Source organism: Phoca vitulina, unplaced genomic scaffold (genome assembly GCF_004348235.1).
Source record: "Phoca vitulina isolate PV1807 unplaced genomic scaffold, GSC_HSeal_1.0 scaffold21, whole genome shotgun sequence".
Classification (NCBI taxonomy): Eukaryota; Metazoa; Chordata; class Mammalia; order Carnivora; family Phocidae; genus Phoca; species Phoca vitulina.
Genome location: NW_022589724.1, coordinates 27,686,799 through 27,711,426, shown reverse-complemented (window position 1 = coordinate 27,711,426; position 24,628 = coordinate 27,686,799). Strand labels below are relative to the sequence as shown.

The following is a 24,628-nucleotide window of genomic DNA, read 5'->3' as shown; positions in this document are numbered from 1 at the left end:
GAAGGAAGGGCGGGGAGTTCTGGAAGGCAGAGCCATGGGGATAAAGACCTAGAAGTAGGAACGTTTCTGGAACGCTCACCTGGGGAAGTGCAGAAGTGAAAATGAGGTCGGAGGCAGACCAGACCCACATGTTGGTCTCGGATGTGGGGGAGGAAGAAGGCGGCAGCGGCTGCTCCCTCCACATGCGCTCCCCCGCTTCCCCCGCCTCCCCCATCGCAGGAGTAGCCAGCTCACTATCCGGGTTCCGCCCACCAGGCTGGGTGTCCGGCATGCGGTCAGCAGAGTTGGGCAGGGCGGCCGCAGCTCCCACCCTCTGCCGCCTGGACTCAGGGACCTGGAGTTGTACAGACTGGCCCCTAGGGGAGCCTGGCCCGGAGTCTCACGGTGTGGGTCCTTGCAGGCCCACCACGGCTGGCTGTGACAGGGGGCACATCTCTAGGCCTCAGTTCCCCATCTGAACGGCACACAGAAGACCACTGGCCATGGCTGTCATCTCTTGGACACTGTGCTACGACCTTCACAGGGAATGTCTTCCCAGTGAGTCATCATTCCCACCATACACACGGGGAAACTGAGGCTCAGAGAATCACTTGAGGCCTCGTCAGGATCCTAGAGTCCATTTCTAAACCACCAAACTTTCCTGGAAGTTATCCAGGCTTGCCTCCTCCCCTCCCTAACCCCCCAACCTCAGGTCTACCTTAGCGTGAGCCTCCCCTGTCAGCACTACATTCTGCCACATTCCACAGGTGACCAGGTGACAGACAATATGCCACTCCCATCTCCCCCAGCCTAGGCAGGCATAACTAATCCGTTACAGCCCTCGTTAATCTCTCACTGCTATACTTTCCCTTTGTTCCATGACATACAGCCTCAGAACCCTTCTTAACACGGCACTCTGGACAGCCACTACAGATTGAATGGAACCGGCATCCGAGAGAAAACCTATTTGCCATCCTTGGTCCAGTCTCACCGATCACTTTATAGAAGAGGGGGCTGAACCCCAGAAATGGGAAGAGACTTCTCAAGGCCACCAGTGACTTAGTGACAAAGCCAGGCCTGGGACCCAGTCTCCTGACTCGTTCCTGGTCCAAACCCCTCTCTTTGGTGAGCAGGGCCTGGTGGTCCTTAGAGATGACACACAAGGCAAGGAGTCCCCAACACCCCCTCTCCACTCCAGTTCAACTGGCTCTACATCAGCCCCTTATGGACAAAAAAATCTAAATGAAGGCTGCCTCGGACAGGTTGGTAGAGGAGCCAAGCTCAGAAGCCCCTCCCCGTGCCCCTGTCCTGGGCAGCTGGGCTGCTGTCCCATCAGCCCAAAGCCTCCCCGCCAACAGTTTGGGGAGAAAACAGCTACTCACCACTGCTGGACTTCCTTCTCGGTAACTGCAAGAGAAAACAGAAGAAGACTTTTAGCTCTGGGAGGTGTCTTAGGGGATGGGCAGACCCCGGGGAGCCTCCTTCCTGCCCTCCCCAGCGCGCCCCCACAGCCTGCCCGCCCCTGTCCCCCAAATGAACAGTCCCGGTCAGGAGCTCCGTGTCCAGCCACCCCGGCAGGGGACAGCACTGGCCTATCCCTTCTGAGGCCCATTGTGCTTCTAGAAGGACTGACAAGAACAGCCCCTTACACGCGGGGTTGGCTCTCCCTGCTGTCCTGGGGGGCGGGGGGGCTGGAAGGAGCATCATACCCAGGCCAGTGTTTGAGATACGCTGCGCCCCACCTCTCATTCCCGGGACAGCACCGTCGGAGAAGGCACTCAGCTGCCCTGCCTGCGTGTGGCGGGCCAGGACAGAAAGGCTGAGCAGTGCCCCAGGGCCCTGGCAGCCCCCAGCCCCCTCCGCTCCTCAGCCTGCCCCTCCAGCCCCCCACGGCAGTCACTTCCAGGTTTTTTACAGGCAAGAAGAGAACAGAGCCGTAAACCAAAACCTGGGACAAGCCACATAACGTGGTCGAAGATCCAGCCAAGCCAAAATAGTCATTCTTTATTGAACCGTGAAACAAACAAAAAAATCTTTTTTTTTTTTTTTCTGAAAAGTACTAAATTGGCTCAGATTGGAACCAAACCAGGGCTCTCTCTACGATCACCGAGTGAGAACATGTAACCACCTCCCGGGCCACACTCAGTCTCTGTGGGGGTGACTTCGGGAGGTGCCTCCAGCAACCCATGCCTCAGTTTCCCCATTTGTAAAGCAGGAATAATAGGACCTGCCCCATGAGCTGTGCTGGGAATTCTATCAGAACAGGTGTGAAATGGGTGTGAAAGCTCCTGAGTCCCTGGCACGGGCCCTGGCCCGCCTACGTGCTCCATGCCCACTTGTGGAAGGAATGAATGAAGGTACAAATGAACGGACGGACAGGAAGGTCGGTGCCAGGTGGAGGTCAGCTGAGTAAAGGAATTGCAGCCTCCTCCCAGGGAAGTGGGAAGGGAGGCCCAAGGGGGTGTCCCTGAATTGCTGTGCCCGACTGGACTCGAGGAGGCCACTTTTCCAAAACCTGCTCAAAGGAAGCTTGTAACAGCTGCCGGACACCAAGTGCCCACCGGCTCCGTGCCAGGGTGGGCCTCTGTGTTTGACTCAGCCGCCCTGACAACAGCTCCGAGGGAACACGGTGTTACTCTGCCCTGGCTCCAAATGGGGAAACTGAGGCATGAAGGGGCCAGGACGTGAAGTGAGAGGGTGAGGATCTAAACTTTGTGTGTGGCTCTGCCATCTGATCCACAGGCTGTAACCTGGTGCTCAGACCCCTGGGGCAGGCTGGAGGCCCACCGCCAGGTTCCTCCTCCCACAAGCCCAAATCCCAGGCAGAGGAAGAGGCCAGTCCCCCAATAGGCAGCTGATAAACAGAGGGCATGGCGACAGTGGGAGGTGCCGGCTACCTGGATCGGCCAGACCTAGAGTAAAGAATGCAATTTTCCAAGAGTTTTGGCAGACGATAGAAGGTGGGAAGGGGGTCAGGTGTGGGGGTGGAGAGGGAAAGTGACCTTGGTCTGACCCAGGCTGAGCTGCCCTGGACTCGCCACCCACGCCTGGCAGTGAAGGGCAGCAGGGGCAGGGGATGATGCTCAAAGCCCAAACCTGGAGAGACACAGGAGACCCATCACAGCATAGGCAGGAGCTTACGGGGAACCTACTCCGGAGCCAGACTAGGCTTCCTGGATTCAAACCCAACTCCACAGCTTACTAGCTGTGTGTCCTCGGGTAAAGTACTTCCTCTCTCTGAGCCTCAGTTCCCTCATTTATAAAACGGGTTCTTGTGAAAACTACAATGGCTTGATGCTCTTTCCTGCATAAGAATCCCACAGGTAGGGGCGCCTGGGTGGCTCAGTCGTTAAGCGTCTGCCTTCGGCTCAGGTCATGATCCCAGGGTCCTGGGAGGGAACCCCGCATCATCGGGGCCCCCTGCTCAGCAGGGAGCCTGCTTCTCCCTCTCCCTCTGCCCTTCCCCCCTGCTCTAGCTCTCTCTCTCAAATGAATAAATAAAATCTTAAAAAAAAAAAAAAGAATCCCGCAGGTGGGTGGTAGTCCCGTTTTCCCAATTAGATTGAGGTTCAGACGAGTCCACTTGCTTATAGTCAGCCAAGGTCACCTTGCCAGGAAATGGCAGGGCCAGGACTGCCTTCAGAGCCCAGGATGGACGCCCAGCTGGGTGCCTCCCCCACCCTGAGAGTCAGAGGAAGAGCTGCATGACCTTGTGTGACCTCGGCATCACATGACAGGAGCGGCAGGAGCTGGGAGGTAAGAGTTTGGGTGGCAGATCCACTGCTGACCTCTGGCCTCACAGGGCCAGAGAAGGCTCCCCTGGAATCCCCTAGCTCAGAAATTCCCCCCAAGTCCCCAGGATGGAACAGCTAGCTACGTGGGGGCAGGGGACATAGTTGGCTGCCCTCCCCCATTGGAATTGTCCCCAGCATGAACACTGGTTGATCAGCAGGCAGCTAAGCCCCAGGGGCAGTGAGCTGGGGTGGGGGGCGATGGGCCCTTCTGATGCTTTAAGGAGCTAATTAACCTTTAGGAAACAGATGAAGCCATCAGGTGTCCCCTGGTACCATGCCAGGGCCAGCAGGTCATCACTGCCTCACTGCCTGGACCCATGGAGGGTCCTGAGTGGGGTGGGCATCAGGCAGCCCTCTGGGGACCCAGCCACCTACCCGAAGCCCCTCCACCAGTGTCAGGAACCTGGAGGTGACCAGTGTGAACCTGACTGTCCAGGTGAGGCAGCTGAGCCAGAGACCTGAGAAAGGGACCCAAGGCCACGGCCAGAAGGAGGCAGGCAGGAGGTCATTGCCAAGGTCTGCTCAATGCCGAGACCTGCGTTCTTACCATTCTGTCTGGGTTTCCAGGAGCTCAGCCATTCCCACGCTACCTTCTCGATTCTTCCCTAACCACCTGTCCGATGATTCACTCAGGATGTTTCTCTAAATCAGCTCGCTCATTTCACTGACTTGCCTGATCTAGATTTAGTCTAAGCATCAATATCCATAAAATTACCAATGACGTGTGCTGTTCGTATCTTTTCTAATACACAACAAAAATATAACCATGAAGATGACTGTCCTTGATCAAACCTGGCCTCTCCAATAGTGAACACCCCGCCATCATGTGCCCCCCTGATTTCATGCCGTGGGAGGACGTGGCATCCACGGAGTGCTCCTGCCAGAAATATTCAACCTGAGTCTAATCATGAGGACATAACCAGACAAATCCAGAAGGCGGGACATTCTACAAGGCAATTGGCCAGGACACTTGAGTCAGTCAGTGCCATGAAAGGTAAAACAAGGCAGGGGATCGTTCTGGAAAAAGAGACAAAGCCATCAAATGCAACTCGCAAAGCCTGGATTGGGTCCTGGATCTGGTGTTAAAGACCAGCCACAGAAAACATTATTTGGATCGCTGGGGAAGCTGCACTATGGGGCGCAAGTAGATGCCCCGATGGACCCGCTGCTGATTTTCTTAGGGGTGGGAACGGCACAGGGGTGGTGTGGGAGAATGTCCCTCTTCATCGGAGATGTGCCCTGAATTATTTAGGGGTGAGGGTCAGGATGCTGGCAGCTTCTTGTGGGAGGTTCAGAAATGCATGCACATATATTTAGAAAGAGAAGCAGCAAGCCCCAGCAAAATGCTGGCCGCCGGCGAATCTAGAGGAAGGACACACAGGTGTTCGCTGCACTGTTATTTCAATGTTGCTCTCGCTTTCCAAATGAAAGGTTGCCGGGACATATTTGTCCTCATCAGCCCACAACCTGTGTGTGCCCCCATCCCCCCCCTCCCCAGCGCAAGAAGGACTGGGGGTCCTGCAGCTCTGACCACCACAGGCACCGGGAGGGAGGAGGGGGTGGGGGACATCACCGGGTCCCTCTGCTCCACACTCCACCCAGATGCCAGAGCGACATTCCCAGGCTCAGGCTTCCTAGCTTCTCCCCGGGGCCTCCATCCAAGTGTGAAATTAAACAGGCGTCCACCCACACCGCGCTTGCACTAGGCGGGTCCACGCTCAAGGCTCAGGGCTCAGGACAACAGAAAGCTGTCCTCAGTGCTCCCTCAGCCCAGCACTGCCCCCTCCAAGCCCCTCGCTAGCCATCCCCCCCGCCCCCTGGCTCCTGTACATGCTGTTCCTCTGCCCAGGACATTCGTCCTCACCTCCTTCACCTGGGTAACCCTATGCACCTTCCCAATCCCCACTGGGATGTCCCTTCTCTGCAGAGCCCTCCTGCCCTGCCACAGCCGCCTCTGAAGCCCCTGCTATGTGAGAATCACTGCTTCCTGCCTGATCTGTCTTCCCATCAGCTCCACAGCGGAGGGTCAGACCGGGCGCTGCCTGCCAGGGCCAGCTCAGCGAGGAGGGGGGCGGCGGTAAAACGGAGCGGTCCGCAGAAGGGGCTCTGGGGTCAGCCCAGCCAGCACGCCAGGCCAGGGCTCTGGTTGTGTGGCCCTGAGCAATGACTCCACACCTTGGAGCCTCGGTTTGCTCATCTGAAAATGGGACAAATAACAGCCTCTGCCTTAGAGGGGGAGGGTGTGTGGAAAGCGCCTGGCATGATGTCTGGCATCCAGCAGGCGCTCAACGGTGCCACTTTTTCTCCTCTTCCCAGCTGGACACTAAGCACCCAGAGGCCAGGGCGCTTCTCGTGGCATACCCCAGCATCACCTGGGCACCTGGCCCGGTGTCCTGCATACGGGAGGCAGAGAATAAACCCTCGTTGATTCCTCATCAAGCCACTTGGCTGCATTTGGGACACACCCTACTGTGTTTCTCAACACGTTTACTTTTACAACTGCCATCGGCTTTGGGCACCTTTACGGATGAGCTGCCTTTCTCCAGCCCCCTCCTGCCTACAGGCCAGGGGGCCCCAGGCTCATTAGGAAACCAGTATTTAAAACCACATGGCTGAGGCGGCGAGAGGCTCTGGGCCAGTGTCCTGTCTTAGCCATGTATAGGCTGTGTTACTCTGAACAAGTTACTTAACCTCTCTGAGCCTTGGTCCTCATTGAAAGATGGGGTATAAACTCCTATCAGACAAGAGCCATGGGGAGAGCTTCTTTTTTTTTTTTTTTTTAAAGATTTTATTTATTTATTTGACAGAGAGAGAGACAGCGAGAGAGGGAACACAAGCAGGGGGAGTGGGAGAGGGAGAAGCAGGCTTCCCGCCGAGCAGGGAGCCTGATGCGGGGCTCGATCCCAGGACCCCGGGATCATGACCTGAGCCGAAGGCAGACGCTTAACGGCTGAGCCACCCAGGCGCCCCCTTGAGAGGTAGCTAGAAAACTCCCAGCTTAGAGCGGGCACAGAGCCAGGAGGAGAGGGGCTGGGCATCCCCTCCGCTCCCCTCCCACGGACCTCCCTGAGAAGCGGGGGAGACAGGGAAGAGGCTTGCTGGTGGCTGGGAGTGGGGAGGGGGCCCAGCCGTGGCCCGCTCCCCAGCTGTCCCCCAGCTGGCTCACTGCAACCAGGCCTTCACCCCCTTTGGCAGGAGTGCCTGCAGAGCCCCCCTCCTCACCCCCCCCCCCCCACCCCCCGGCAGGAAGAGCAGGAACAGCACTCCCGCTCCTGAGGCTGCTCCCTGGGCCTCCTCCCTCAAGCACAGCTCTCGTCTGCCAGGAATGAACGCGAGAGAGCTGGTCCCTGGAGCCCAGGATAAATGTTGAGTCTGATTTTGATTTCCCTAAAGCAAAATACCTCTCTCCTGATTGAAGCTCAGCTCAAACACGGTGGGAACAGAAAGCAGGGGTGGTGGCCCCCACAGAAGGCCTGGCTGCAGCAGGAGGGATGGCAGGCCCAGCCTGCTCATTCCGGCCTCTCCAGCCACCGCCCTGTGGCCAATCCAGACCCTGTTTCTGTCTCCAGGGACAGAGGCTGGGTCGAGTGCCTGTGTCACCCATGCCTCCCACCCCAGTTGCAACAAGAAGGCCTCTGGTTTGATGAAGACAAAAAGCGAAAGTGGGGCCATTTGGGCCTGGCCCCCAGCAACCCCTTGTCACTAAATCTGACACTCCGTTAGTCCTGACACATCTGACCACTCGGACAAAGAAGTGCTCAGAAGTGCAGAAAGACAGCTTCCAGAAGCACAGCGCCCCTCAGACAGCTCCTGCTCAGGCCCCAGGCCTCTCCTTTGCTCAACCTCCAAATACTGGAGTCCTCAGAGTCCCTTTCTCACACGGCTGTCGGGGGTGGGGGGCAGCACAGGCACCCCACACACCTCACCCCAAGCTCCTCTCCAGCTGGCCCCCTCTAGCTCAGCCCCTGCCTACACTCCACGTGGCCCAAAGAGATCCCCACCCCAGACTGGACCTCCCCTTCCTGGGGACACCCCTTTCCTGCTCTACTGGGCAGAAAACACAGGAACACCCCCACATTCCACAGCCAGCCAGGTGTCCCCACCTGGCCCCCCTCCCCCGAGCACTTGCCAGCCTCCCACCCACCCCCCAATCTAGTCCCCACCAGCAGCTGCCAACATCCCTAATTTGGCGTGTCCCTCCCCTCGTAGCAAAGCTCAGAGAAGGGAGGGAAGCGGCTGCCATGTCCCACAGCAGCCTGTCCCTCCCTCCAGCCTGGGGACAGGCCCCCCCACCTGCAGGAGGGGCAGTACCCTCTAGGGAAGGCAGTGTAGCGGGGTAGGCTCCTGGGACCGGGATTCCGGGGGGCTGCTACTCCCCCGCCGTGTGACCTGTCTTTTCCTGTCTATGAAAGGGGACACAGCTCCTCCCACACACAGCAGACCTTACCTACAGTGCTAACTGCAGAGACGAGAGAGAGAGAGAGAGAGAGAGAGAGAGAGAGAGAGAAAGAGAGAGAGAGAAATGCTTGGGAGTTTCCCTCCCAGGGCTCTGGCCACAGAGAGCAGACACCTGCACTCCCCCAGCCTCCAAGAGCCACACGCGCCCCGAGCCCCATGTCATCTCCCAACAGACCCGTGTATGCTGCGGTGGAAATACACCAGTGTTCCCGTGGGGGCCGGGGACTAGGCAGCCCACCTTGGCCGTGCAGCTCTCCATAGACTCCAGAGAGCTCCAGTCCCCAGCTCCCGCACCCCATGAAGTGACGGGCAGGCAGCCAGCCAATGGCCATGGACTACCCCCCCCCGCCAGGCCCTGTGCCCCAGGGCGCAGGCCGTGGACACCCACCAGGGGCGGTGTGGAAACAGGAGGGCGGGCACAGCCCTGGGCCAGGTGCGGTGCTAAGGTGCTAGGAGCCCTCGGCCACCGGGGGGTGGCAGGCTCCTCTGCAAGAAGGAGACCTTGGGGACAGCTGCCTCGAGTGACATGCACAGCTACACCCGAGTGACATACACAGGAGCTGACTCTCATTCCATGCCTCCTCCAGAGCAGGGGGAGAGGCGGCCGGCCCTCCGCCCGCCCCACTCCTGCCTTCCATAAATGCCCAGCTGGAGGGAGCCAGCCTGAGCTCATCGGAAAGGCACCTGGCTTCCTGCCCAGAATTCCGGGGCGCTCCAGGCTGAGCGGGGTGCTGCGGAAGCCCCTCTAGCTGACCCAGAAGGAGCGAGTTCCCCAGGGCCCTGGCCCCACCACCCTCCCCCACACCCCCAGCCATCCCCTCCGGCCCCCCCCCCACTGGTGGTTAGCACACCCACGCCAGCTGGGGCCCACAGCAGTCCACAGGACACGGGGCAGGGCCTTGCCTGCCATGCTCTTACCGCCCCCCGAACCTTCTGTGCAGGCTTACCTGCGGGGACTTGGGGGCATCAGCCATCTGCAGACCCACTTGCACCAGATCTGTGAGCTGCCGCTACAAGGCTAGCCCTGCACCAAGCCCCTGCACACAGGATTTTGTAAAGCCTCCCAAAGCTCCGGGGGTCACAGCTCTGGCCAGAGCGAGGCCAGCTGCTCACCCCTCACCCCTCTGCTCCTGGGACCGACTCTGGCTGACCCGCCTGGAAGCTGGGCTCTCTCCCACCACAGGCCTTTGTGGGGCCAGGTCCGCCCGCTATCTAGCTGCTGTGTGACCTCAGTCAATGTACGCCCCTCTCTGAACCTTGAGCTCCCGTCCCTCTCATGGAGCTGCTGTCGGAGCCAACAAGAGCATGCAGGCCCAGAGCACTGAGCCCAGCAGGTGACGAGTGACACAGAGACTCAGACTATCATGATGACAGCCACGGTGTTAGAATAAGACGTCAGGGGTTTCACTGCCACTGGGGAAGCAGCAGAAGATGTGGGCTGCGGGGCCGGGGGGGCTGATGGGAAATGTCCTCCGGCGCAGAGAGGAGCCAAGCCCTCAAGGGGACCGAGGTGTGAGAGCTGCTCAGGACTGCTCAGATCCCAAGGCAAACGCCCCTGCTCCCCGTTGGCCCCTCAGGATCCTCCTGAGCCCCGGACAGAGCCGGCTCCATTGGCCGAGCTCTTGTATTGCTCCAAGCTCTGTGCTGACAGGTGGGGGGTCCCTGCCAGCCCACCCAGCTGGTGAAGAGGCGAAGGCACCCGTCCGAGGTCACAGTCAGTGGTGGAGGAGTGGAGGTGGGCGCCCAGGTCCCTCCAACTCTGAAGCCCGTGCACAAGACGGCTTTAGCCTGGATGGTCGTTCCCAGGGAGGGGGCCACCCGCCGAGCCCCACAGGCCGTGGCAAGCCCTCGCTGAGCACCTGCAGTCGGCCGGGCCCTGGGCGCCTGGGGTGCGAGGTTCATGGCCCAGCAGGGAGCAGCGGCTCCTGCCCGTCAAAGTGCCCCTCGCTGGTCCGGCCCCTGAGAACCAGGCTCCAGGTTCCACCTTTCTCCTGGACGCTGAGACCTTCCCACATTCAGATTTGCCAGCTAAAGCGTGATGTGTGTCTTTCTGGTCACGTCTCAGTTTTCTCATCTGACAAATGGGTTAAGAATGCTCACTCCCACCGGCTCACGAGGAGATGAAAGTGCTTGGTCCCTGGAGAAGGGCCACGTGGGGAGGAGTGCAGGGGCTCCCCAAAGGTGCCCTCCCCAGAGCCTCTGAGGCAGAGGGCTGGTACGTTCCGGCTCAGATATTCCCACGAGTTTTGCATTCTGCTCCATCATTTATACACATTTATTTTACCCTAAAAATAAAGTTATAAAACACATTGATTTTAATTTCTATCTGTTAAATAACTTTTCCCCCTAAAATTCTTAAAACTGCAAAAAGATGTACTTTGTCTTGTGGCTTCCAGGTGCAAAAACGTCTCCCTTAGCATTCACTGCATGCCCACCTGCGCTTAAGCACGTGGCAGGCATTCATCTCATTCACTGCCCGAACGAGGCTGTGGGACAAGGACTTTGCATCCCCCTTCTACAGATCAGGAGACTGAGGCTTCTAGAGGTGAAGCCACTTGCCCAAGGACCAACCTCAGTCTGCAGCGAGGCTGGGACCAGAACCAGGGTCCGTGTGAGTCCAGAACTTGCTGGAGAAGTACAGCATTTCAAACATCACAAAAATGCATTCTGGGAGTTACCTTCCTGCCTGACTCCTGAACTGCATCATCTGGGGCCCTTGAAGAGGCACCGAATCTTTGGCTTCTCTGACTCCCCAGCAAAGGGCCACCGGGGCTGGGAAGCAAAGGTTCTCAATATCTGCTGATCTATTAACAACTTGCTTTGGTCGAGGGACCCACACCAAGGGACACTCACAGGTCCCAATCCCAGCCCTCCCACGTTCCAGTTGTGTGACACTGGACAAGTCAGTTAATCTCTCTGAGGCTCGGTTTCCTCATCAGGAGATTGAGGATAAAACCTACCCTGGCTACATACACAGGGGAAAGCCTGGACAGCGGGGGGAATGGTTTTGTTCTGGTCTTTCCGCCTGCCTGCATTATCTGATTTTGTCTTTCCTCAGCGGCCGGGGGCTCCATGGGGCAGGATCTGTGTCTGCCTAAGTCACAGCCATAAAACAGCATCCGGTACATAGTAGGTGCTCAGTGTGTATCTGCTCTTGGAGAATGCATGTGTGTGTCATGCTTGTTTTAGGTGGGGAAGTAGACGCACCTGCTTTTACTTTCTAGAACTCAAGGTATTCCGTCTGGCTCATTAATGGGCTTGCTCTGATGGCCGCACTCTTGGGCACTCCTCTCTCTCTCTCTCTCTCTACTCCCTCTCCCTTCTACCTTCCCTCCCTCCCTCCCTCTTCTCTCAAAAAAAGAAAGGAAGGAAGGAAGAACAAATGGGATTTCCTTTACCCCTTCATTCACCCAATAATTAATTGCTGAGCAGCATATCGACCAGGCCCTGCGCTGGGCTCCGGAACACAGCACTGACCCAGACACAGGTCTCTGTCCCCGAGTCTCTGATGAACAGGAGAGACGGACATAAGCACGCAACAGCTTGGCTGTCTAACCAGGTGTGCAAAGTGGGATCCTGGCCCACTCAGGGGGTCAGGGCTGCTCCCTGGGGAAAGGGTGCATAGGCTGACATCGAAAGGATGGGCAGGTCTCAGCAGGCAAAGAAGAAGGGAGAGGGCTTTCCGGAGATGACACAGAGTGTGGTGAGCTCAGGGGACCACAAGAAGCCACGGCTCACTGGAACAAGGAATTGGCCAGAAGAAGCACGATGTGGTCCAGGCAGATGGAGCACAGCAAGGGCCCCAAAATGTTAACAACTGCTACTATTATTAATAAAGGTGTCACAGCACCCACAGACAAGACAAGATGACCAGAGCCACTAACAAGGGCGCCTGGGATTGGGGGAGGGGGTGCAAGAAGCCCTGTCCTAGGACCTGTGGGGTATGTGGCATCTGCCTACCCCAGCATCCCCCACTTCCCTGCCTCATCCCCAGACCTGGGAGGGGGTGGGGACATGCTGGGCTGGTCTCCGTCCCCGCTCAGGCAGAAGCCAGGTCAGTCAGAGCCCTTGATAAGGTCACAAGCCCCAGAGCAAGGAAACTTCAGAACAGCAGTGGGGGAGGGGCCCTGAGAGACCCAGCGAAGGTGCAAGCCCCCCCCAGACCGGGGAGCTAGAGAGGACACTGGCAGAGACCAAGCAGGGGCTGTACAGGAATGGAAACCGGGTGGTCACGGGGTCAGCAGGACCCCGCCCCACCTCCCCCGCCAGCACCCCTCCCTCCCCTTCCTGCCCAAGAGGTGGCAAATCCCCCACTGAGAGCGACCAGCCAGCCGCACCTGAGCCCCACTAGGGTGGCCCAGCTCCCGCAGCGTCCCCGGGGCTGCTGAGTGGGGGCTGGAGCCCCAGGCACTCTGGCAGCCAGCAGCACTGCGGGCTCCGGCTCTGGCCCTTTAAGAACCAAGAGCAGAGGGTGGCCTTGACCTGGCCTCCGCACAGAAGTGACTTGTCCTGTCCTTATCCTGGTCCTGGGCAGCAGGAGGACCCCAGCCCTGGGACGCCAAGCAGCAGTGGGGCACAGACAGGCACAGCCACACGCCCGTCAGCCTGGCCGGAACCCACCGGAGGCCAGACGGAGGCCATGACCACTTCACCTGCGGGTGCCTCCTCGGGCCAAGGTGGACACCCATCTCCCCTAGTGTCCCTGGGCCTTCACAAGGCTCACCTGGTTCCCAAGATTGGCCCCCAGCAGGGCTCCCTCCAGGTGGGGCCCCTCCCTGCTGGTCGGCAGCCCCTCCAGGGGGCTAACTCACCATACCTCTGCCTTACCATGCATCTCCTCTCCACTCTGGCCACTGCACCCTCTCTAGGTCCTCAGAGTTGCCACACCTAGATGCCTCCAGACCTGGAACACGCTGTTCCTTCTGCCTGAAACACTCTCAGCATCTCCCATAAACTACCCCAAAAACCTCTTTGCTCCTTCTCAGCTTCAGGTAGGGCCAGCTAATTTAGCACATAAAAATACAGCATGCCTGGTTAAATCTGGATTTCGAATAAATAATGAATAACTGTTTATTATGGCTGGCAACCCTACCCTCAGGTTTCAACCGAAACATCACCTTTTCCAGGAAGCCCTCCCAGATGCACCCCCAACCCAGTAGCCTCCCACAGCATTGTGGAATGCCCTGTCTTGATGCTTATCCTAGTCTCCTACCCATTTCCCCACCCAACTGCAAATGCCAGGAAGGCCAGAAATCCATCCATCCGTCTGCCCTGCATCCTGGCACCCACAGGACCTGGCATGAGGCATTCATCCCACAAAGGCTTTCTGCATCTGGAAGTAAAGAGCGGCAAGGTGGCCCGGGGATACCCTTGGCTGAATTCACCCCACACGGGCACCCAGGGCCTCTAGCCCTTCTCCCCCCGCCGGCTGGGCCTCCTTCTCACAAGCACCCCCAGCTCCACAGAGCCCGAGTCGAGGAAACCCAAATCAAGGTAAGAGCAGCTAGTGGGCTCCTCTCCTTTATTTTGAGGGCTGCTGTTAGTTTTAATTAAGATCATGTACCACTCAGGCCCAGCAAGGGCCTCATCACGGGCAGTCTGGAAATAATAATCACCCACCGCAGCCGTGTGAGCTGCTGAGGTCTGGACAGGAAGCAGGACCCTGGGGGCCGGGGGGCAGAAGCCCAGCAGCACGGGCTTTGAGCCCCGTCGAGCGCCTCGTCTGCCCAGCACACACACCATATACTTTTGAACAGAAGGGAAGCATTCGCTTTTTCCCCCACAGTGCCAAAAATAGCCCCATCTCCTGCCTTTGAACAGGAATCTCTTGGTTCCTACAAAAAGACAGGAGCGGCGGGGGGGGGGGGGGGGGGGGCTGCAAGGAGGGGCCGTGTTGGCTGGCTGGACCCCTCCTCATGTCCCCAGCCCCGGGGAGGTCCTTGCCAGGCCTGACTTGCTGGGGCCCAGCCTCCCCGCGCCTGACTTCTCAGGACGCCCCCAGACAGGGCAGGCCCCCCAGCCCCAGCCCAGGAGGTCGGAGGGGGCCAGACAGGAGCAGAGAGCACAGACCCGAGATGGGTGAGCCGCTCCGCTCACTCGTTAGCTTCTTCCTTTCCATATTTGCTTGTTCGTTCCAACGGATATGCGCCAGGCTCTGTTCTAGGAGCCAGGGGGACAGCGGTGACCCCCGCAATGAGATGAGTCTGTCCTCAGGGTGCTCACAGCTGAATGAGAGAGCTGAAGGTGTCCTCGCCACCTGGTCTTGGGAGGCCACAGGCCGGTCCCTGGGCACCTCCCTCGGAGAGGCTGCCGGGGAGCTGCCACACGTGGAGGGCCAGGTGAAGAGCGCCCCCGAGCTGCCCCTCGCCCAGGGCACGGACCCTCATTCAACCTGACAGCAGGCCTGTGTGAGGCCACCCGGGCTCAGAGGAGGGGTGCAGGAGCTTGGGGACCCAGCAGGCCCTTATGCCAATATTTTCACACTCATTCCAGCCACAATCCTGGGAGGTGGGATTATCATCATCTGCCCATTTTACAGGTGAAGTAAGGAGGCCTGAGGGAAGGAGCTTGGCCAAGGTCCCAGAGCTCAGGAGAGGGGCCGGGCTTCTCCCCCAGGCCTTGCTGCTCCCCGAGCAGGAGCGCCTGACATGACACCTCAGACAAGCCATCTCCACTCACGTCGCCGTCCCCTGACCCTCCAGTTCCACAGAAGACAAAGCAGAGGGTCAGGGTAGGAAGTGGCCACAGGGCTGGGAGGTGGAGAACGAGGGATCTGAACCCAGCTCCATCTGCTGCCAAATCCAGGACCTTTCTGGTTCCCACAGCAGCTTCTTAGTTGTTTTTGTTTTTTTTTTTAAAAGAGGCCACCTTCTGTCCCCAAAAGGCTAGAGTGGTGGGGGCGCTGGGGAGGCTGGGGAGAGAGAGAGGGAGAGAGAGAGAATGGTACTCTGAGCCCACTTCCTAGCTGAAAACCCAAGCCTAAAATAAAAAAAGGAGAGTGCTATTTCTGCTTTGGGTTAAACATTCCTCAAAGCCACATTCCTCCCGCCCTCCTCCTTCTCCCCTGCCAGGGAATCCGGAGCACGGTGGCCTGGACGCCCCATCAGCTTCCTGGTGCCACCGCATGAGACCAGGAGTGCCAGAGCCAGCAGCTGCCCAGCACCCCTTCCTGGGCACCCCCCAGCATGGACTCAGTAGGTGGGGAGCACTGCCCCCTGGGTGGCCCCATCAGGATATCATCAGGCTAAGAAAAGGTGACTCCCCATCACATAGACACGGGACACTGGAGAAATGGAGACCCTGAAGGGGCAGCTAAAAGCCACAGCAAGTCGGGCTAGAATGAGGACCCCAGACTCCAACCTGGAGATCCATCCCCTCCTACCCCACCCCATCTGATTGCAGGTCAGGAGGACAAGCAGGTCCCACCCTGGTCAGCGGAGGACCAAAACAAAGCAACACATACACTTTGGAAAGCCCAGACTCTTATACAGAGGTGTTCACAGGCCTGCCCTGTGCATGGCTCCAGGTCGGGCACTGCACAAAAAACAAATCCACCACGAATGTCCCAACCCTCAAGAAGCTTACAGTCGCGCGGGGTGCTGCTGCCAGGCCTCCAGCCCCTGAGGTCCCCTCTGTTGTGTCCCTGAGCCTCACACTGCACCTGTGGTCTCCCACTTTGTCCAACAGATGTTTCTTGAGGCACCCTGGCCATGCCAGGCACGGGCAAGGCAGGACGGCTGGGGGCACTCCAGGTGTATCCTGTTGATCTCCATGGCCTTATCCTCGGGCTGCCTCCTGCTTCACAGCCCCAGCCTACAGGCTCCCCAAGAGCAGGGATGGTGCCAACACTGGACAGTGGGACACACCACTCCTGAGCCCACAGGCTGGGAGGATCCCATGAGGTGAGCACAGCACTGGGCACCTAGTGAGCATTGGAGCCTCCCCTGGGACAGGCAGAGGCTGAGAAAGCCTCAGAGGCCTGGGGTGGGGCAGCCCCCTGATGCCCAATCCTACCGATGTCCCCTGGACTTCTCACAACTGCTCGCCTGCTGCCTTCCGAGCCAAGCCGAGGCTGCCCCAAATCCCTTGCAAGAGGCGAAACATCTGGAACCAGTAGGGCCACGTGTAAAGCTATGAAGCTGGAAGGATCCTACCCACTGTCTAACCTCACCTCCAGCCCAGGAATCTGGGATGTCCAGCCAGTATCTGATGAACAGCTGCCTGAATGCCTCCAATGATGGGGTGCTCACTACCCTACTCAGCAGCTCTAAGGTTATAAGGCTCACAGATTGTAGGAGCCAGGCACATAGAGGGAGGGGCATTGCTTTGCCAGACAAAGATTTGAGCCTGGGCCCCAATGTGGCCACTGACTGTCTGGGAAGCCATGGGCATGTCTCTGAATCTGCCTGGGCCTCTTTTTCTTCACCTGTAAAATGGGCACCATAGTCCCTACTCCCAGGGTTGTGGTGAGACCACAGGGCGGTAGATCTGTACTCAGTACTCACCGCTCAGCATGCTCACTTGGTAAATGGGGGCTGTCACTTCTGCTATCCCTCCCCAATCCCCCCAGCGCCCCAGGACAGATGGGCTCCCACAGAGCACCGTGGTGAGGGCAGGAGGGTGAGAAGCGGCAGCCAGGTTGTCTGGTCCCAGAGCTCAGCAACTGCGCCCCCGGCTTCTGACTCAGGTCTCCGGGCCCATCTATGCCTCCCGCCCAAGCTTCCCCCCCCCCCCCCCCCCCCCCCCCCCCCCGCCAGGCGCATCTGCATTTACAACCTGCGCAGAGCTGCCCTCACACACACCAGCACGCGCACGCGCGGGCACAGACGGGCCGTCTCACCCACACATGCCCGGAGCACGCCCACGCGAACCGGGGCTCGCACACGTGACCCAAGCCCCCGCCCCACCACACGCCCACACCGGGCACCCACGCTGGCTCACGATCGCCCACACACCTCCAAGGCAGCTTCTCGGCACCCTCACCCACAAGGGCCCGCCCCCCACCCCCTCACCCCGACCCGGGATCAAACACCACCTGCATCACTCACCAGATGGGTGGCCTTGGGCCCACCCTGCTCCGCTGTGAGCCTCAGTTTCTCATCTGTAAGCGAGCACCACCCAGGATTCCTGGGAGGAGCTGGCGATGGGTGCGTGTGAACCCTGAGCTGGGTCCGGCAGAGACGGCCTCTGATCCTTCCACGATGTTGATTACAGATTCGCCCTCATCACTCATGAGCCGTCAGATTCCTGTCTCCACGATCCCTAACCTCACCCACAACAGCCCCAATTCGCAGATGATAAAACCGAGACACGAGAAATTAAGAACTGTGTCTGCGGCCGAGACAGCCCATGATCCCAGGTCAGCAGACACCAGAGCCCGGCACGCTCTGTCCCTGGGGCCTCGGTGTAGCTGCCCCACAGAAGTCTCACCAGCTGGAAATCTGAACATCGTACAGAAAGGGAAATTGAGTCCCAGGGGCACTGGGGACTCCACGGGGACTGTCCAGGCTGAGGGTTCTGGGACTGAAGCCCAGGCAGGTGTCTCTCTGGCCCTCCAAGGCTACGTCCATGCAGGGACCTGAAGTCCAGCATTCCAGAGCCTGTCCTCCCTCCCCAGCTCAGTGAGCCAGGAGCCCAATGCAGAATGATCCTGCTGCCAACCAGCTGGGCCAAATACAGAGGCCATCACATTTGCCACTCACTCCCAATTTATCCAAGGGCTTGTGACTGCTCACCCTGTGACCACCCAGGGGGTGGCCAAGGACTGCCGTTCCCTGACACGAAGAGCTTAGCAGCTTCTTTCCTGTGAGAGTATTTACTGAGCACTTACTACACACCAGTCCCTGTGTCCACCTGTCGGGAAAAGCACTGTGGTCCATCCCCATGTCACACACAAGACGCCCAGAACTCAGAGGGGCAAGGGGCTGGGCAGAGTCACAGCCAGAAGACAGCAAGCTGTCCCACAAACGCTCAACGCTCTGCTGTCCTGCCCTCAGCTGGGAATCTGACCCCAATTTCAAGTTACCTGGAAACCTGGCACATAAATTTATGACGTTCTCTGCCCTGGTAAATAGACCACACCCAGGACATGCAAAGTGTTACATCTCAAAATGCCAGTAAGAAGGATGCTCTTTTTAATTGATACTGGTTTTTTTCCTTGCCTGAGAGGAAGAGATATTTAGGACAAGATGAACCAAATCAGAAAACAGCAAGACACCCCTGTCTCAACCCCAAGAGCCAACCCATCATGGCACAGTGGGGAGCACCCCAACATTTAGAGCCAGCAGTCCTGGGTTTCTGCCTGGTATTTGCCTTGTAACCTTGGGAGGAACACTTCATCTCTCCAGTACTTGATTTTTCCATTTGTAAAATAAAATAAAATAAAATTTGTAAAATAAAATTTGGACTATATGATCCCAAAATCTCCTCTACCTCAAAGATCCCAGGGTCCTATTTAATAGTAATCAAAAGAATGAACATTGAAAGAGTGAGCTACTCTTTTCTTTCCCACAAAATCAGCAGTAATCAAGAAAAGCAGTAAGACTCAGTGCTGGCAAGAATGCAGGGAAAGAGGCACTCTCTCATCCATGTTTGCTGAGAATGGAAATTGGAACATACTTTTTGAAGAGTGATTTAACTATTTTTCTATCAAAAGCCTTTTTTTTTTTTTTTAAAGATTTTATTTATTTGACAGAGACATAGCAAGGGAGGGAACACAAGCAGGGGGAGAAGGAGAGAAGCAGGCTTCCCACCGAGCAGGGAGCCTGATGCGAGGCGCGATCCCAGGACCCTGGGACTATGACCTGAGCCGAAGGCAGACGCTTAACGACTGAGCCACCCAGGCGCCCCTCTATCAAAAGCCTTTTAAGACATCCCCAGGCTTTAACTCCGCAGCCTCATTTTGGGGAATGTATCTTCCAAGAAGAGCTACATGCAAAAATTTATTGCAAAGATGTTCATACAAAGATTGAGGAGAAAAATGTTTGTCACGGCACTACTGATATTGGCAAAAAGAAGAAGGAGGAGGAGGAGGAGGAAGGAAGGGAAGAAGGAAGCAACCAACCTAACTATCCAATGGCAGGGGATCAAATAAAATGTTGCATTCATATGATACACCATTAAAAAAAATCATGCTTTTTATTTTTTTAATCATGTTTTAAACTTTTTTTTTAAGATTTTTATTTATTTGACGAGAGAGAGACAGTGAGAGCAGGAACACAGGCAGGGGGAGAAGCAGGCTTCCCACCGGGCAGGGAGCCCGATGCGGGGCTCGATCCCAGGACCCTGGTATCCTGACCTGAGCCAAAGGCAGACGCTTAATGACTGAGCCACCCAGGCGCCCCTAAACTTTTTTTTTTTAAGTGGACTCCATGCCCAGCGTGGAGCCCAACGCAGAGCTCCAACCCACGACCATGAGATCAAGACCTGAGCTGAGATCAAGTCAGATGCTTAACCAACTGAGCCACCCAGGCGCCCCTTAAAAATCATGTTTTAAAAGAATAGTTAACGATATGAGCAAACATTCACAATTGTCAGGTTTAAAAAAGTTAGAAAATAAAAAGTATATAATCCCAAATGTATAAGGTAATGAAACCTACACACCAAGTCCAATGGAATCTTCCTCCTAAATACACCCAGAATCTGTCTCATCCCCACTGACACCCAGTTCATCACCGTGACCACCCCCTCCTCCAATCCATTCTTGGACTATAGATAAGAACACTCTCCAAACCCACATCTAACTTTCTCCACCACCTCCTTCCATGGCCCCCCACCCATCTCAGAAAATGTGCAAATCCCTTCCCAGGGTCTTCGGGGCCCTTGGTGAGGAGTGACATGAGCCTGGCCCAGCCCCAGCCGCATTGCCCGCTGCCCATGATCTGCCCAGAGGGGCCGAGGTCTGGCCTTGGGAGGAGAGGAAGTTGGGGGGCCAAGAGAAAGGGCTTTCACCTCACACTGCCAGAATCTCTGGGGTGGGGTGGGGCTGGGGCTGGAGACAGAAGGAGCCAGAGGAGGCAGAAAGAGCCAGAACAGGTGTGAGGAGGAGGCCTGGGCTCTGTGACTCCCCACAAGTCCCTGCCCCTCTCTGGCCTCCTCTGCTTCTCTCTGCACAAAGGGGCAGGCGGCAGACCCACTCGGCCCACCCTGCTCTAGGAGACAGAGGATCCTAGGACTGAAGCTACCAAAAGTTTAAAGGGTCCCCTCAGAACCAGGCACCGTGCTAAACCCTTCACATGCCTGTGAATCCAACTCTGGGGCCTCTGGGCTGCTCATCTTCCACAGGAGGAAAGTGAAGCTCTGTGAGAAGGGGTGTGCACAAGGAAAGAGCCAGAACCCCAGCACATCTGGCCCTGGAGGCCCACTATCCTCCCTGAGACTCTGCTGCCAAAGAGCCCCCCTTCCCTTTCTGGCCCACACTCTGGACCTCAAAGCATCCTCCCATTTGGATCCACAGAGTCACATGGGCAGGTGTTACAGATGAATGGGCCGGCGCTCAGAGAGGGTAAGTGACCTGCCCAAGGTCACAGAGCCTGACTGAGGACGCAGCCCCCTTCTCCAGGATACTGAGTTCTTTCCTAACAGCAGATGTGGATGTTTCTTGCCCAGAGCCCACCTTAGTGTAACGCCCCTAACCTCAACTCCTCTTGCTGCTGTTCAATCTCCCCTCCAGTGGAGAGAGGGAACGGGCCTCCCTGGTCCCACCCTCTTGTGCCCAGGATACATAGGATTACAGAAGCCGCCTTCCTCCCTCTGGGCCTTCCCTCTCCTGGGTGGCTTATTCCTTGCCTGGCTGTGGGGCCCTTCACAGCCCGACCCATTTGTCCCCAGATGGGTACCACGTACTGCCTCCCCCCACGGCAACGTCTTGCCCCCCTCTGGCTGAGCAGCACTGGGTGGGGGGAGCGATCATCGGAGAATATTCCTTCTCTTACAGGAAGGGACCCTCGTGTGACCTTCCCAAAGCCAGGGAGTTACAAGAGCCCAACTGGTGACACCCGGTATCTCTTCACCCCAGACGCCTGACCGTGAACGAGGGTCCCCTTCTCGGCTCTGGGTGGCAGAGGGATTAGCTGCCGGCTACCCAGACCTCCCCCCGCCCCCGGTTGCTCCTCCCCTCCACAAGGTGCCACGTGCCGGGCACCATTCTGGGCATCAGGAAAAAGGCTGCAGAGACTCAAGGTTGACAAGCAAGGTCAAGACAGAGCCTGGGCTGACCAAGAGCGACAAGGAGCAGGCGACCTCCTCCGGGTCCTGGACAGAGGGTCCCTGGGGAGTGCCGGGAGCACCATAGGGAGAGGCTAAGGAAGGGAGGCGGGGTGGTGTGTGTCTGTTGGGGCCGCCTGGCTGGAGCCCAGAAACCTTTAAACCAATGCAGCTCAGACCGCAACAAACGGCTCGAGCCCCATAAGCTTGGTATTTTGGACCATCTGGCTGGTTTCCATCTGAAGGCAAGAGTTACATCCCTCTCCTTCCCGTTTCAATGTCGGCGCCCAACCCCGAGCGAGCACTCGATGAATGGCAGGTGAGGGCAGAGCAGAAATTACCAAGTGGGGGTGTGGGGAGACCACTGCAGGTAAAACAAGAAGCTGCTAGGATTCGGGCTCACCGAGGATCCCACCTTTCTCTGCGTCCTATGGGCCAGGCACAAAGTCCGGGGCTGTGGGAAGATGCCCCGTGTGGAGAGATGAACTTTGCCCACAAGATGTATTTACGATCAACTCAAGATGAAGCTGAATCGTGTAGTCAAAGCGACATTTGGAACGACTGCTCCCATGCATCCTTACATCCTTGACAAGTGTTTGTCGCGCCTTAAGGAGGACCCTTTACAAAAGGCCACGTATTAGGCTATAAGGGAATTACCCTGTTGGTGCCTTCCGTCCCCTGGGAGCCAAGTACCATGAGCATACCCATTTTGCAGATGAGGAAACCGAGGGTCACTTAGGGGAGGGGCTGGCCTGTCCCACAGCCTGGGCACGCAGGGTTGACAACAGCCCCACCAACAAGCTGGAAGACAGTGGGCCAGGCCTCCAAGAAACCGGGCTGCCGGCCACACTGACTCTTGCTCTCCCAGTCCCGGCTGGGCAGGGGCCCCCATCAGGCTCGAACCTCCTGCTGCTCCTGCATATGAGCTGTGCCAGGAAGGGGGAGGATTGCACGACGGGGCATGATGATTTACAAAATCTCATCTGCAGAGGAGGAAAAAATCTCCTCTGCAGTGTTCAGGCTGAAAGCCGGAAGGTTTTAGTTAGGCTGCATCCAGATGTGTCTTAGACTTCCTCCTGCCCAAACACCCCCGCCACACACACACCAGGACAGTCTCTCCCACGGAGGAGGAGAGTCACCACCAAGGGTGGCAGCCAGCGATGACTCAGGTGTGAACATCTGGGCTCCCCTCTGGGCACTGTAGCCAGCTGTGCTCTCCCGAGGTGGCCTAGGACCCCCCAGAACCAGTGTGGGTCTTCAGATGGGGCTCTTGGGAACCAAGATCTGCGTGACAAACACCTGTCAAGGACGCAAGGCCCTGGACCCAGCCCAGACCTCAGGACTGAGAAATCGGAGCGCAAAGCAAGCGGTGCACTTGGAATTTAACAAGCTCTCCCACAGACTCTGACGGCCCTTGCTCAGTGCTCCTCTCTTGACCTCACACACAGAGCCCCCGGAACACAGAGCAGATGGCTCCAGCGCCCATCAGAAGGAAGCCCATCTGGGGGCCTTAGGACAAGCTGGAGGCTTTCTCTGCTTTTCCTGCCGGGAGACTTTTCATCAACAAATATCTGTGGACCTACTAAGTGCCAAGCAGCAGCAAGGGAGACAGACGGGAAGCCAGTGACCCCCCCGCCCCCTCCCCCAGCCCACACCTAATAAAGGCTCTACAGAGGAAGGTACTCGGCTAACTCTCTCTGATCAAAACTGTTCCATGTCTCCAAAGGCCTTTAAAAATAGCCCAGGCCAGCTCAGCACTACCAGACCCGTTCCTAACAAAGCCCTGTTGACTCAACTTCTCCTAAAGTTGACAGATGTGCCCGGGGGGGGGCGGGGGGGGGCAGCAAAATGACCTTCCCCCCCAACCCCTTCCCATTTAGAATCCACCATCAACGGGCTGATAGCAGCAAACAGACAGGGACCCACAGAAGAAAAGCCCCTCCTGACTTCTCGGCCTGAGTTCTGAGGTCTTTCAAGGGGCATAACTTTGGAGACGGATGGAGTTTGAGTCCTGACACCATGTGGTGACTGGCCGTGGATCTTGGGCACAGGACTTCACCTTTCTGAGTCTTCGTTTCCTTGTCTGTCAATGAGGTTGGGAACAGTGCCCACAGCGTGTAAGATGATTCTATGAACTAATGATGCCAAGAGCTCAGCATGTGACATGCTCAGGAAGCAGGCAACCTGGCTTCATTCAGCTCACAGTGGGCCCCCCTGCTCCACCAGCATGGGGACGCCCTGGTTCAACCCAAGCCCACCACTCCTGTCAAAGCCCGTGGTGCCCTCTGCCTCCCTGGGCCCAGGAACCTGGGAAGTCCCACCTGCAGCCAGCCTGAGGACCCCTATGGCCCACATCTGGACAGAGCCTGAGGAAAGGCCCAGCAAGTCTCACAGCAGAGCAGCCAAACTGGGCCACCTCCCCGCTCCCCCCATCCCCCCAGGAAAGAGGGTAAGAGCGGTAAGGACCGAGTCCCAGTCCTTGGAGCCTCCACGCTTCAAGGAGCAGCTACTGGGATGTGAGTTCCTCGCTGGAGAATTCCACTGGAGAAGGACCAGTACCTCCCAGCAGACTAGCGCCCACTCAGGAAAGCCCCCTTTGTTCTAAGCACGTGGGGGCGAGGGGCAGGTTGCTGAAGCGTGGGCTTGGCCAGACCTGCAAACGTGCCCAGAAGACCGATGGAGGGGGGAGGGGGGCCGAGGTTGTGCAATGCACCACCAGAAGCTGCCTCCCAGGCCTCCATCAACGCAGGAGGCTGGCAGTCAATCTCCTGCCCCTGGGAAGAGTGCAGAGGGGCTGGCCCCCCGCAGCTGCCCAGGTATGGGGTCTGAACTCCAACCCACACCCAAGGCCAGTGCCCCCTTCCAAGTCACACACCCAGGCAGGAGCCCTTCCAGACCATGCAGCCGTCCTTCTCCCGGTCCCCCCCCAAAAAAAGAGCATGTGGTCATGACCCGGTGCCATGAACCCCTGGCAAGCTGGGGTGTCCCCCCAAGAGGCTGCAGGGAGGGGAGAAGTCCGTGATGGAGAAACCGAAGATGCGAAGGTACCGGACAGTTGTGAAGTTGAGCCAAGTGGAGAGACACACTGGACCAGCTCTGGAGAAGTCCGAAACGGGCAGACCCTCCTCTTAGGGGGGCCCCGGACGGTGACCTGTTGAGATGGCCCAGACCACCCCACGCCTCCAACCCCCCCC

At 57.7% G+C, this 24,628-nt stretch overlaps 1 protein-coding gene across 2 annotated transcripts in view; it reads right to left on the bottom strand.

Moving 5' to 3' along the window:
* Nucleotides 1–24,628, bottom strand: part of NCS1 (neuronal calcium sensor 1) — a 51,987-nt gene that overhangs the window by 26,365 nt on the left and 994 nt on the right. For both annotated transcript variants that reach the window (XM_032418294.1, XM_032418293.1), the window contains exon 2: nt 1,362–1,386. In XM_032418294.1, coding sequence (XP_032274185.1) covers nt 1,362–1,386 — 25 coding nt within the window. The remainder of the gene's footprint in view (nt 1–1,361; nt 1,387–24,628) is intronic.